Below are 16,462 nucleotides of genomic sequence, written 5' to 3'. Positions count from 1 at the left end.
AGATGAATGAAGAACCAAACACGAGAACATTGAAGGCAGAGGCTTCAAGCACACAAAGAACAGAACCAAAGAACGGAAGAACAAAGGCACGTGAACCGACGAAGAGAGTAAGAACAAAGGCACGTGAACCAGCTGGAGAAGTAACATTGACGATACAGTCACAGATAGAACCTCATGTAGTAGAACCATTGAGAGGAGAACCAGGAATGTTAGTAGAATCAAAGATAGAACCACAAAGAGGAGGAAACATAGAACCACAAAGAGGAGGAAACATAGAACCTCATGTAGTAGAACCATTGAGAGGAGAACCAGGAAAACAGATAGAACCTCATGTAGAAGAACCATTGAGAGGAGAACCAGGAAAACAGATAGAACCTCATGTAGAAGGACCATTGAGAGGAGAACCAGGAAAACAGATAGAACCTCATGTAGAAGAACCATTGAGAGGAGAACCAGGAATGTTAGTAGAATCAAAGATAGAACCACAAAGAGGAGAAAAGATAGAACCACAAACAGGAACAAAGATAGAACCACAAGGAGCAAAGATAGAACCACAAACAGAAACAAATATAGAACCACAAGAAGGAGCAAAGATAGAACCACAAACAGGAGCAAAGAGTGAAGAATTAAAGGTGGGAGAACCACGTACGGGAAAATCCATGACAGATGAACCAAAGACAGAACAAAAGAGACAGAAAAGAGACAGACGGAAGAAGAAGAAGAAAACACACGAAGTGATCAAGACAGAGACGGAGAGGAAACCGGGACGAGAGATGAGAACCAAGAACCAGAAGAAAACGCAGGTGGTAGAACCTCATCCAAGAGAACCACATCCTGAAGAACCACAAGTAGTAGAACCACAGCCTGAAGAACCACAAGTAGTAGAACCACAACCAGAAGAACCACAACCTGAAGAACCACAACCAGGAGAACTGCAACCAGCAGAACCACAACCAGAAGAACCACAACCAGAAGAACCCCAACCAGGAGAACCACAACCTGAAGAACCACAAGTAGTAGAACCACAATCAGAAGAACCACATCCTGAAGAACCCCAACCAGAAGAACCCCAACCAGGAGAACCACAACCTGAAGAACCACAAGTAGTAGAACCACAACCAGTAGAACCACATCCTGAAGAACCACAATTAAAACCACAACCAGAAGAACCCCAACCAGAAGAACCCCAACCAGGAGAACCACATCCTGAAGAACCACAATTAGAACCACAACCAGAAAAACCACAACTAGAAGAACCCCAACCAGGAGAACCACAACCTGAAGAACCACAAGTAGTAGAACCACAACCAGTAGAACCACATCCTGGAGAACCACAATTAGAACCACAACCTGAAGAACCACAAGTAGTAGAACCACAACCAGAAGAACCACAACCTGAAGAACCCCAACCAGGAGAACCACAACCAGGAGAACCACAACCAGGAGAACCCCAACCAGGAGAACCCCAACCAGAAGAACCCCAACCAAAAGAACCACAACCAAGAGAACCCCAACCAGGAGAACCACAACCAGCAGAACCCCAACCAGGAGAACCACAACCAGAAGAATTCCAACCAGGAGAACCACAACCAGAAGAACTACAACCAGAAGAACCACAACCAAGAGAACCCCAACCAGAAGAACCCCAACCAAAAGAACCACAACCAAGAGAACCCCAACCAAAAGAACCAGAACCAGAAGAACCCCAACCAAAAGTACCACAACCAGAACCCCAACCAAAAGAACCACAACCAGAAGAACTACAACCAGAAGAACCACAACCAAGAGAACCCCAACCAGAAGAACCCCAACCAAAAGAACCACAACCAAGAGAACCCCAACCAAAAGAACCAGAACCAGAAGAACCCCAACCAAAAGTACCACAACCAGAACCCCAACCAAAAGAACCACAACCAAGAGAACCCCAACCAAAAGAACCACAACCAGAAGAACCCCAACCAGGAGAACCACAATCAGGAGAACCCCCACCAGGAGAACCACATCCTAAAGAACCACAAGTAGGAGAACCACATCCTACAGATGGTGAGCTACACCAGGTAATGGCCCACTTTTTTTTTAAAAAAGTATTATTCCGTCAGACATCTTTGTTGTTCATGATACAAACTGCCTTAATTAACTACCAATTAGATTATTTCTCTTGATTAAGAGCAGTTTCAGGTGTCTTTCAGTTCATGTTGTTAGTGTAGGAAAGAAACTAGTTTCCAAACACACACCCTCTCTCTCTAAGCTCGTAAGTTGAGTAAAGTAAATTTAGCCATGCAAAATCTCTTCACTTAAGTTGTGCCATAAGTATGATCAATATGTTATGATAAGTATGATCAATATGTTATGATAAGTATGATCAATTTGCGGATGTAACCAAGATGAGAAGAGTAGAAGAGATAGGTAGTATGTTTGAGGGGGAAAAACCTTGGATGGCTTGGCTCTGAGTGAAGCCAAGCTCAAGGGTAAAGGGAAGAATGATTTGGAAATGACGTAAAAGTAAAGTAAGTGGTTGGTGAGAGGACAAGAGAAAAGGAAGGAGTAGCACTGCTCCTGAAGTAGGGATTGTGGGAGTATGTGACAGTGTAAATTCCAGATTAATGAGAGTAAAGTGAATGGCAAGAGATGGGTGCTTATTAAGTTGTATCCTCTTGGTTAAGAGAAGAAAGATCATGAGAGGCAAGTGTTTTGGGAGCAAGTGAGTGAGTGTGTCAACAGTTTTGATGCACGAGACTGGGTATTAGAAATGGGTGATTTAAATGTGATGACATGTGAACGTGAACAATGTGACTGTTTAGGTAATATTTGAGGGTATTTAGTGTTATGAATGGAAATGGTGAACAGCGTTTGGAGTTATGTGGTGATAAGGGATTGGTGATTGGGAATACCTAGTTTAAAAAAGAGACGTAGACTGAATTATACGTATATGAGTATGAGAGATGGTCTGCAGGCATGATTGGAGTACATAGTAATTGATAGGCATGTGAAAGAGAGGCTTTTTTATGTAAATGTTCTTAGAAGGGCAGCTGGTGAAATGTCTGATTACCATCTTGTAAAAGCGAGGAGGTTGAAGATTTGGAGACGTTTTCGAAAAAAGAGGAAAAGGTATCGGGGAGAATAGAGTGGTGAGAGTAAGTGAGCTTTGAAATGAAACTTTGGTGTAGAAATATTAGGAGAGATTGAATGTAGAATGGCAAAAGTTGAGAGTAAATGAACTGAAGCAAAGGAATTGGTTGAGGAATAGGAGTTATTTAAGGAAGCAGCAGTGATGTCATGTGCAACAGGTGCATCTGCCATGCAAAAGGTGAGAGGTGGGCAGATTAGAGAGGGTAGTGAGTGGTGGGATGAAGAAGTAAATTTGCTTGTGAAGGAAAGGAGAGAGGCTTTTGAGTGGTACTTGCTAGAAAGGAGGACAAATATGATTTTTGTAGATGTATAAGAGGAAGAGGTAGAAGAAGGAGGTCAAGAGGAAGGTGCAGGGGTTGAAAAAGAGGGCAAATGAATTAGGATGGGGATGAGTGAGTAATTGATAAACATTAGGGAGCATAAGATGTTTTGGAAGGAGGTAAATGTCGACCAAAAGACATGGAGAACAAATAGGAATATCATTAAAGGTGGCAAAAAGGGAAGTGATAACAGGTTGTGAAATGAGGAGAAAATGAAATGAGCATTTGGAAGGACTGTTATATGTTTTTGATGATAGAGTGGCATATGTTTGGTTGGGAGGGAAGGGGTGGATGTGTTTATGCATAGTGAAAGAATAGTGGAGAGTGGTTTGATGACGAGAGAACTGGTTGTGAAAGCCTAGTTGGTGTGATGAAGAGAGAAATAGTGCAGAAGGCCTAGCTAAGTTAAAATATGGAAAGGCAGCTGTATTGGATGGTATGACAGTTGAATTTATCAAGAAAAGGGGGACGGGGTGACTGTGTTGTTGATTGGTTGGTCAAGATATTCATTGTATGGATCATAGTGCTCAGTGCTTGAGGATTGGTGTGGATTGCTTGCTTAGTGCCATTGTATAAAAGGCATGGGACATAAAGGTGAATGTCCAAACTACTGAGGTATACGTTTCATGAGATGCATGATAAAGAGTTGATAAGAGATGCTCTGTGGAAGGTCTTAAGAACATAGGGTGTGGGAGGTAAGTTGCCAGAAGCAGTGAGAAGTTTTTATCAAGTGTGTAAGGCATGTGTGCGAGTAGGAAGAGAGGAAAGTGGTTGGACCCATTGAAGGTCGGTCTATAGCAGGGGTGTGTGATGTTTCCTTGGTTGTTTAATTTGTTTATGGATGGGGTGGTTAGGGAGGTGAATGCAAGAGTTTTGGAGAGAGGGACAAGTATGCAGTCTGTTGTGGATGAGAGAGCTTGGGAAGTGAGTCAGTTGTTCACCGATGATACAACGCTGGTGGCTGAGTCGAATGAGAAACTGCAGAAGCTGGTGACTGAGTTTGGAAAAGTGTGTGAAAGAAGAAAGTTGAGAGTAAATGTGAATAAGAGCAAGGTTATTAGGTTCAGCAGGGTTAAAGGGGCAGGTTAGTTGGTATGCAAGTTTGAATAAAGAAAAATTTGAGTAAGTGAGGTGTTTTCTATATCTGGGAGTGGACTTAACATTGAATGGAACTATGGAAGGGGTGAAGGTTCTGGGAGCGATGAAGAATGTATGTAAAGAGAGAACGTTATCTCGGAGAGCAAAAATGGGTATGTTTGAAGGAATAGTGGTTCCAACAATGTTGTATGGTTGCGAGGCGTGGGCTATGGATAGAGTTGTGCGCAGGAGGATGGATGTGCTGGAAATGAGATGTTTGAGGACAATGTGTGGTGTGAGGTGGTTTGATCGAGTAAGTAATGTAAGGGTAAGAGAGATGTGTGGAAATAAAAAGAGCGTGGTTGAGAGAGCAGAAGAGGGTGTTTTGAAATGGTTTGGTCACATGGAGAGAATGAGTGAGGAAAGATTGACCAAGAGGATATATGTGTCGGAGGTGGAGGGAACGAGAAGTGGGAGACCAAATTGGAGGTGGAAAGATGGAGTGAAAAAAGATTTTGAGTGATCGAGGCCTGAACATGCAAGAGGGTGAGAGACGTGCAAGGAATAGAATGAATTGGAACGATGTGATATACCAGGGTCGACCAAGTTAGAAAGGAGATAAAAGCAGGAGGTGGTGGTAATATTGACCATGTTATAATGGATATGTTGGGGTGGTTGGGGGGTTGTTTTAACAACCCAGGTTGGCCCTGGGCAGACGATGGACGAAGTTGTGATCTTGGACGATGGCCAGAGCGAAAAGGTTGTACAGGAACTCGCCAGCGAATTGGACAACCTCACAGCCAGCCTCAACTCCTTCGAACGAGGGACCGAACATGTACAGGTGAGGGACGTAGGTCGTCCAATCAAACATAGATAGGGTGTTATCTCTCTCTCTCTCTCTCTCTCTCTCTCTCTCTCTCTCTCTCTCTCTCTCTCTCTCTCTCTCTCTCTCTCTCATATGCCCTTTATATCTTAGCTTATCTCTCTCTCAGGCCCTTTGTATCTTAGCTTATCTCTCTCTCTCTCATGCCCTTTGTATCTTAGCTTATCTCTCTCTCATGCCCTTGTATCTTATCTTATCTTATCTCTCTCTCATGCCCTTGTATCTTATCTTATCTTATCTCTCTCTCTCATGCCCTTTGTATCTTATCTTATCTTATCTCTCTCTCATGCCCTTGTATCTTATCTCTCTCTCTCATGCCCTTTGTATCTTATCTTATCTTTCTCTCATGCCCAGGGTATCTTATCTTATCTTATCTCTCTCATGCCCTTGTATCTTATCTTATCTCTCTCATGCCCTTGTATTTTATCTTATCTCTCTCATGCCCTTGTATCTTATCTCTCTCATGCCCTTGTATCTTATCTTATCTTTCTCTCATGCCCTTGTATCTTATCTTATCTTTCTCTCATGCCCTTGTATCTTAGCTTATCTCTCTCATGCCCTTGTATCTTATCTTATCTCTCTCATGCCCTTTGTATCTTAGCTTATCTCTCTCTCATGCCCTTTGTATCTTAGCTTATCTCTCTCCCATGCCCTTTGTATCTTATCTTATCTCTCTCATGCTCTTTGTATCTTAACTTATCTCTCTCTCATGCCCTTTGTATCTTAGCTTATCTCTCTCTCATGCCCTTTGTATCTTATCTCTCTCTCTCATGCCCTTGTATCTTATCTTATCTTTCTCTCATGCCCTTTGTATCTTATCTTATCTTTCTCTCATGCCCTTTGTATCTTATCTCTCTCATGCCCTTTGTATCTTATCTCTCTCATGCCCTTGTATCTTAGCTTATCTCTCTCTCATGCCCTTGTATCTTATCTCTCTCATGCCCTTGTATCTTATCTCTCTCATGCCCTTGTATCTTAGCTTATCTCTCTCTCATGCCCTTGTATCTTATCTCTCTCATGCCCTTGTATCTTATCTCTCTCATGCCCTTGTATCTTATCTCTCTCTCATGCCCTTTGTATCTTATCTTATCTCCCCACACACACCCCACACACACCCCACACACTCCACACACACCCCACACACACCCCACACACACACACCCCACACACACCCCACACAACCCCCACAACACACCCCCACCCACACACCCCACACACCACACACCCACACACCACAAACCCCACACCCACACACCCCACACACACCCCACACACCCCACCCCACCACACACCCCCACACACACACCCCACACCACACACCACCCACACCACACACCCACCACCACACCCACACACCCCACACCACCACCCCACACCCCCACACCCCACACACCCCACACACCACCCACACCCACACACACCCACACCCAACACATCCCCCACACACCCCACACACACCCACACACCCCCCCACACACCCCACCACCACCCACACACCCACACACACCCACACACACCCCACCACACACCCACCACACACCACACCCACACACCCCACCCACCCACCACACCACCCACACCCACACAACCCACACACCACCCACACCCACACCCCACACCACCCCACACACACCCCACACACACCCCCACACACACCCACACACACCACACCCCACACACACCCACACACCACACCCACACACACCCCACACACACACCACACCCCACACACACCCCACACCACCCACACCACACACACCACACCACACACCACACCCACACACACCCACACACCACCACACACCCCACACACACACCCCACACACCACCAACACCACACCCACACCCACACACACCACACCACCCACACACACCCCCACACACACACACCCCACACACCACCCCACACACACCCCACACCACCCCCACACCACACCACACACCCACACACACCCACACACACCACACACACCAACACCCACACACCACACACACACCACCCCACACACACCCACACCACCCCACACCACACACCACACACACCCACACACCCACCCACACACCCACCCCACCACCCACACACCACCCCCACACACCCCACCACCACAACACACACCCACACACCCCACACACACCCACACACACCCACCACCACCACAAAACCCCAACACACCCCCCACCCCACACACACACCCACCACACAACCCCACACACACCCCACACCACCCACACACCCCACACACACACACCCACACACCCACACACCCCAACACCAACCAAACCCCACCACCACACAACACCCCACACACCACACACCCACACACACCCACACACACCCCCCACAACCCCACACACACACACCACACACCCACACCACCCCAACACACACACACACAACCACACCACACACACCACACCCCACACCCCACACACACACCCACACACACCACACACCCACACACACACCCACACACCCCACACACACCCCACACACACCCCACACACCACACACACCCCACACACCCACCCACACACACCACACCCACACACACACCCCACACACCCCACACACACCCCACACACACCACCACACCCCACACACCCCACCACCCCACACCCCACACACACCACCACACACCACACACCCACACACCCACACCACCACACCCACACACCCCACACACACACCCACCCCACCACACCCACACACACACACACACCACACACACCCACCACACACACACCCACACACACACACACCCCACACACCCACCCACAACACCCCACACACCCACACACACCCACCAACACACAACACCCCACCACCCCACACAACCCAACCCCACACACACACCCCCACACACACCCCACACACCCCACACAACCCACACACCCACACACACCCACACACACCCCACACACACCCCACACATACATCACATACACCCACGCACCCACACACACACAACCCACACAACCACCCACAACACCCCACACACACACACACACTCCACACACCCCACACACCCCCACACACCCCACACCCACACACCCACACCACACACACCAACACCACACACACCCCACACACACCCCACACACCCACACACACACCACACACACCCCACACACCCACACACACCCACACACACATCCCACACACTCCACACACAACCCACACACACCCCACCACACACACCCACACACATCCACACACCCCACACACACCCCACACCCCCCACACACACACACACACCCCACACACACCCCACACACACCCCACACACACATCCCACACACTCCACACACACCCCACACACACCCCACCCACACACACACCAACACCCCACACACACCCCACACCCCACACACCCCACACACCCCACACACCCCACACATACATCACATACACCCCACGCACCCCACACACACACCCAACACCCCACACACACATCCCACACACACCCCACACACACACACCACACACACACACCCCCACACACCCCACACATACCCCACACACCCCACACTCCACTCATGGAGCAACCCATGGACTTGGTGTATTTACTCCATCTGTTCTTCATTTCCATCCTCGTCTCTGCTTCGTTTTGCCCACATGTTCTCTCGGTCCCCCCCCCCCCCCCCCCTTTTACACATGTTCACCTCGCAGAACATGTTCATTCTAAGATCCTCTTATATATATATATGAGAATAACTGTCCATCTCCGTTGCCCAATTTCAGCTGGAGCTTCCTCAAAGAACCCCTTTCTTTAACTTGTGAGCTCCGGTGGTCCATTTTCCTATGTCTTCATTCTGCCAACAAGTGCCGTGTTTCAAGCTATGTACATATACTATATACATATATACTATATACATATACTACTATACATATACTATATTCCATTTTGCTTTTACCCAGCAGCAATTGGAAGCCCGATTTGCAGTGGTGCTGTCTGAGAATGATGAAAGCAGACCCCATGCTAGCCACACTTCCAAACTGAAATGGAGGCGTTTCATCTATGAACTAGAAGAAAGCGAGAAGGAAGTGCTGAAGATGAAGGTATGTTGTGGAAAATGGTAGATGAATAAGCTTGAATCAAGATATGATTTCTTGTGCAAAATGGAAACAGTTTGGGACATAGGAGAGGCCAGGGTATGTATGTGTACCCCCAGTTATAAAAAGGGTTGTGTGTTTGGGGTATATATATGTTCATATGTGGACTGTAAACACACACACACACATATGTATATATATATATATATATATATATATATATATATATATATATATATATATATATATATATATATATATGTCTCCCCTGATGATGTGATTATTACACGAAAGTGCACTTGGGAACTTATATGTGTGCTCCCAGTCATAAAAAGGGTTTTGTGTGTGGTAGGGGTATATATATATGTTGATATGTGGACTGTACACACACATGTATGTATGTCTCCCCTGATGATGTGATTATTACACGAAAGTGCACTTGGGAACTTATGGTGTTTCATTAAATATAAATGTGTCTCCCCTGATGATGTGATTATTACACGAAAGTGCACTTGGGACCTTATGGTGTTTCATTAAATATATATATATATATATATATATATATATATATATATATATATATATATATATATATATATATATATATATATATATATATGTCTCCCCTGATGATGTGATGATTACACGAAAGTGCACTTGGGAACTGATCGTGTTTCATTTTCCCCCCGTGGACTCGTAGGAATATATATATGCATGTGTAACTTGACCACCCCATCTCTCTCCCTCTCTTTAGACTGAAATGGAAGGGGTTGTGAGAGAGCTGTGTGACCAATCAGAGGCTAAGAAGAAAACCATTGCGAAGATGAGAGGCCAAATGGAACTGCTCAAACGCCACCTCGTTCAAGGTCAAGAGGAGGCCAAGAAAACACAGGTGCACGAAAAAGAGGGAGGGTGACAGATGTGTCCTAATGAACACACGAATTGGTCCATGTTCGACTCTCTCTCTCTCTCTCTCTCTCTCTCTCTCTTGGACAAATTCAGTTTCAATCATATATTTTTTCCTTTAAAAAAAGTATATATATATTATTAATATATATATATATAAAATATATATATATATATATATATATATATATATCTTTCAAACTATTCGCCATTTCCCGCGTTAGCGAGGTAGCGTTAAGAACAGAGGACTGGGCCTCTGAGGGAATATCCTCACCTGGCCCCCTACTCTGTTCCTTCTTTTGGAAAATTAAAAAGAAAGCGAGAGGGGAGGATTTCCAGCCCCCCCCCCGCTCCCTCCCCTTTTAGTCACCTTCTACGACACGCAGGGAATACGTGGCAAGTATTCTTTCTCCCCTTTTACCAGGGATAATATGTATATATATATATATATATATATATATATATATATATATATATATATATATATATATATATATATATGATATATATATATAATGGAGCGGGGGGCTGGAAATCTCCCCTCTCACTTTTTTTTTTAAATTTTCCAAAAGAGGGAACAGGTAGGGGCCCAGGTGAGGATATTCCCTCAGAGGCCCAGTCCTTTGTTCTCAACGCTACCTCGCTAATGCGGGAAATGGCGAATAGTTTGAAAGAAAGAAAGATATATATATATATATATATATATATATATATATATATATATATATATATATATATATATATATATATATATATATATATTTTCCCCTATTTTTTCCCCCATTACTTGACAATGTTTGGACATTTGAAGAGGATGAGTGAGGAGCGGCTATGGTTTGGTTGCCCCACTGCAAAAAAATAAGGGGCGATGCCTCCATAGACACATATCTCCAGTGGTCCTTTGCCAGTGGCCTAGTCTACTGCAGTGTTGGTAGAGAAATCTACCTAATGTGTCTACTCCACTATATCTACCTAATGTGTCTACCTACTATATCTACCTAATCTGTCTACTCCACTACATCTACCTAATGTGTCTACCTACTATATCTACCTAATGTGTCTACCTAATGGTCCTACTGACTACATCTACCTAATGTGTCTGCCTACTACATCTACCTAATGTGTCTACCTACTACATCTACCTAATGTGTCTACCTACTATATCTACCTAATGTGTCTGCCTAATGGTCCAACTGACTACATCTACCTAATGTGTCTACCTAATGGTTCTACTGACTACATCTACCTAATTTGTCTACCTAATGGTTCTACTGGCTACATCTACCTAATGTGTCTACCTTATGCTCTTACTGACTACATCTACCTAATGTGTCTACCTAATGGTTCTACTGACTATATCTACCTGATGGTTCTACTGACTACATCTACCTTATGTGTCTACCAAATGGTTCTACTGGCTACATCTACCTAATGTGTCTACCTAATGGTTCTACTGACTACATCTACCTAATGTGTCTACCTAATGCTCTTACTGACTACATCTACCCATGATGTGTACCAAATGGATGTACTGACTACATCTACCTAATGGTTTACATGATGTAGACTACACCTTCACACCAGTTTACATTATATAGCCTACACATTCAACACGATGTAGACTATACACATTCACAACACGATGTAGCCTACACATTCAACACGATGTAGACTATACACATTCACAACGATGTAGCCTACACATTCAACACGATGTAGACTATACACATTCACAACACGATGTAGCCTACACATTCAACACGATGTAGACTATACACATTCACAACACGATGTAGCCTACACATTCAACACGCTGTAGACTATACACATTCACAACACGATGTAGCCTACACATTCAACACGCTGTAGACCATATACATTCACAACACGATGTAGCCTACACATTCAACACGCTGTAGACCATACACATTCACAACACAATGTAGCCTACACATTCAACACGATGTAGACCATATACATTCACAACACGATGTAGCCTACATATTCAACACGATGTAGACTATACACATTCACAACACGATGTAGCCTACACATTCAACACGATGTAGACTATACACATTCACAACACGATGTAGCTTACACATTCAACACGATGTAGACTATACACATTCACAACACGATGTAGCCTACACATTCAACACGCTGTAGACCATATACATTCACAACACGATGTAGCCTACACATTCAACACGCTGTAGACCATACACATTCACAACACAATGTAGCCTACACATTCAACACGATGTAGACTATACACATTCACAACACGATGTAGCTTACACATTCAACACGATGTAGACTATACACATTCACAACACGATGTAGCCTACACATTCAACACGCTGTAGACCATATACATTCACAACACGATGTAGCCTACACATTCAACACGCTGTAGACCATACACATTCACAACACAATGTAGCCTACACATTCAACACGATGTAGACCATATACATTCACAACACGATGTAGCCTACACATTCAACACGATGTAGACTATACACATTCACAACACGATGTAGCCTACACATTCAAGACGATGTAGACTATATACACATTCACAACACGATGTAGCCTACACATTCAACACGATGTAGACTATACACATTCACAACACGATGTAGCCTACACATTCAACACGATGTAGACTATACACATTCACAACACGATGTAGCCTACACGTTCAACACGCTGTAGACTATACACATTCACAACACGATGTAGCCTACACATTCAACACGCTGTAGACCATATACATTCACAACACGATGTAGCCTACACATTCAACACGCTGTAGACCATACACATTCACAACACAATGTAGCCTACACATTCAACACGATGTAGACCATATACATTCACAACACGATGTAGCCTACACATTCAACACGCTGTAGACCATATACATTCACAACACGATGTAGCCTACACATTCAAGACGATGTAGACTATACACATTCACAACACGATGTAGACTACACATTCAACACGATGTAGACTATACACATTCACAACACGATGTAGCCTACACATTCAACACGATGTAGACTATACACATTCACAACACGATGTAGCCTACACATTCACAACACGATGTAGACTATATACACATTCACAACACGATGTAGCCTACACATTCAACACGATGTAGACTATATACACATTCACAACACGATGTAGCCTACACATTCACAACACGATGTAGACTATATACACATTCACAACACGATGTAGCCTATATACACATTCACAACACGATGTAGACTATATACACATTCACAACACGATGTAGACTATATACACATTCACAACACGATGTAGCCTACACATTCACAACACGATGTAGACTATATACACATTCACAACACGATGTAGCCTACACATTCACAACACGATGTAGACTATATACACATTCACAACACGATGTAGACTATATACACATTCACAACACGATGTAGACTATACACATTCACAACACGATGTAGCCTACACATTCAACACGATGTAGACTATACACATTCACAACACGATGTAGCCTACACATTCACAACACGATGTAGACTATATACACATTCACAACACGATGTAGCCTACACATTCACAACACGATGTAGACTATATACACATTCACAACACGATGTAGCCTACACATTCACAACACGATGTAGACTATATACACATTCACAACACGATGTAGCCTATATACACATTCACAACACGATGTAGACTATATACACATTCACAACACGATGTAGCCTACACATTCAACACGATGTAGACTATATACACATTCACAACACGATGTAGCCTACACATTCAACACGATGTAGACTATATACACATTCACAACACGATGTAGCCTACACATTCACAACACGATGTAGACTATATACACATTCACAACACGATGTAGACTATATACACATTCACAACACGATGTAGCCTACACATTCACAACACGATGTAGCCTACACATTCACAACACGATGTAGACTATATACACATTCACAACACGATGTAGCCTACACATTCACAACACGATGTAGACTATATACACATTCACAACACGATGTAGCCTACACATTCAAACACGATGTAGACTATATACACATTCACAACACGATGTAGACATATACACATTCACAACACGATGTAGCTACACATTCACAACACGATGTAGCCTACACATTCAACACGATGTAGACTATATACACATTCACAACACGATGTAGCCTACACATTCACAACACGATGTAGCCTATATACACATTCACAACACGATGTAGACTATATACACACATTCTCTTGTATACATTCGTGATGCTCATATGTTCTCTGATGTTCGTAGGAACATCTTCGAGCACGACTTGTTCACTTAATGGAAGAACATGAACACAAGAACAGATATACCCACCACCTCGAAGAGAAGGTAGCTTTCTGTATGCCACTCTGGAGGAGAAAGAAAGCTTGGAGGCTAAGCTTAAGGTAAGCTGTGTAATGAGCTGAAGAGTTTGATGGCTAAGGTTGGATGAAAGCAAAGCTTTGGGGGAAGAAAAAGAAAGGTGTACAGAGATGTCGTGTGGTTGTGCGATAGAGTGGTTAGTGGCAAGCCTGTTTGCTGATGATACTGTGGTTAAATGTGTGTGTGTGTGTGTGTGTGTGTGTGTGTGTGTGTATCGGAGGGGGTTGAGGGTCAAGGCGAGTAAAAAAAATATAAAGTAATGGTGTTTGAAAGGAAACATTAGTGAAAGTCTCGATTTTGTGAAAAACCATTATCAAGTGAAAGATGAAAGTGTACTAAATGGTGCTGTGGAGAAGGGGGAAAAAAACAAAAAAGTGGAAAAACAAAAAAGTGGAAGAAGTGAGGGAATTTAAGTATGTGGGAGCTGTCTTGGGCAAGTGTGGTGATATGGGAGGCGAGAAATGAGAGAGAGAGAGAGAGAGAGAGAGAGAGAGAGAGAGAGAGAGAGAGAGAGAGAGAGAGAGAGAGAGAGAGAGAGAGAGAGCAGTACAGACGAGTACAAGAGTCATTGTGTTCTAAAATTGATTTGTGGCTGGAGCATGAAATGGGTCACGGGGGTCAAGAATCCAGGCTGTGGATGTCAGAAGAGCATGTGGTGTGACTGGGTGGAATGAAGAAAGAATGGAAAGGGTAGTGATGTGGTAAGGATAGGGAACGGAGAGGGAGTGAACTGTGGAGTGGTAGAGGGGGGGAAACGTACTACTTTGAGGTGGTTTGGACATGTGGAATGAAGGCAGGACTGGGATTTGACAAGGAGAGTGTATGATAGATAAATGGAGACTCTTTTCATGTGGCCACTCAATGGTGGGAGTTCCTGGAGCAAACAGACATCATAATTAGATAGATAGATAGATTGATTGATAAGATGAATAGATAGCCAACGACCAGAGAAATCTATGGGCATGGGTTAGGGTTAGTGATAGCTGTGTAGAGTGTGAGCCAGCAGCACTTCTGTGGTTGTCAGGTTCCATTCCTCTGGCCCAAGTAGGTGTCTTGTCTTTCTGCCTCACACCCACACACCACGTAGACTATTGGCATTCTGTCCACAAACATACAATCTCTCCTTGTCACACATAACACTTAACTCACGCAGCTCATTCTTCGTAACTCTAGATTTTCCAGCGGTGAGCACTACGTGCTAGCCCTGCTTTTGGTGAAAATGGTGGGTGCAGTAGATAAGAAATGCAGTACACCCTCTATTTAATGGAGTGATAGGAGCGAGGGGGGTGTCCATTAATACTGAAAGTCCAATGAATCGAACCTAACCTATGGGTCACTTTTTTTGATACAATATGCAATATACAGTTTAAAAACTTTCTTTTAATTCTTCTATCACTTGATGCCATTTTTCAATGGTTAGGATGGCAGAATGACTTAAGTCACAATTCTCTGTATGCAATTGGACCGTAAGATAGCCTGAGGCAGACTGAGACCGAAAAAAGTGAGTGTAACCAACACTAACAAAAAATAAATGTGATATGAAATGCACGTCATGCGATGTTTTTTGAGATTTTTCATGTGAAATCAATATTAATTTATTATTTACC

The 16,462-nt window shown here is 44.0% G+C and overlaps 1 protein-coding gene across 1 annotated transcript in view; it reads left to right on the top strand.

Moving 5' to 3' along the window:
• Positions 1-16,462, top strand: part of LOC139762954 (uncharacterized) — a 50,698-nt gene that overhangs the window by 1,680 nt on the left and 32,556 nt on the right. Inside the window, 5 exon segments of the mRNA XM_071688279.1 lie at positions 3-2,057; positions 5,227-5,367; positions 9,329-9,469; positions 10,218-10,355; positions 14,742-14,878. Coding sequence (XP_071544380.1) covers positions 3-2,057; positions 5,227-5,367; positions 9,329-9,469; positions 10,218-10,355; positions 14,742-14,878 — 2,612 coding nt within the window.

Source organism: Panulirus ornatus, chromosome 45 (genome assembly GCF_036320965.1).
Source record: "Panulirus ornatus isolate Po-2019 chromosome 45, ASM3632096v1, whole genome shotgun sequence".
Lineage (NCBI taxonomy): Eukaryota > Metazoa > Arthropoda > Malacostraca > Decapoda > Palinuridae > Panulirus > Panulirus ornatus.
This window is presented reverse-complemented; position numbering and strand designations above follow the sequence as displayed.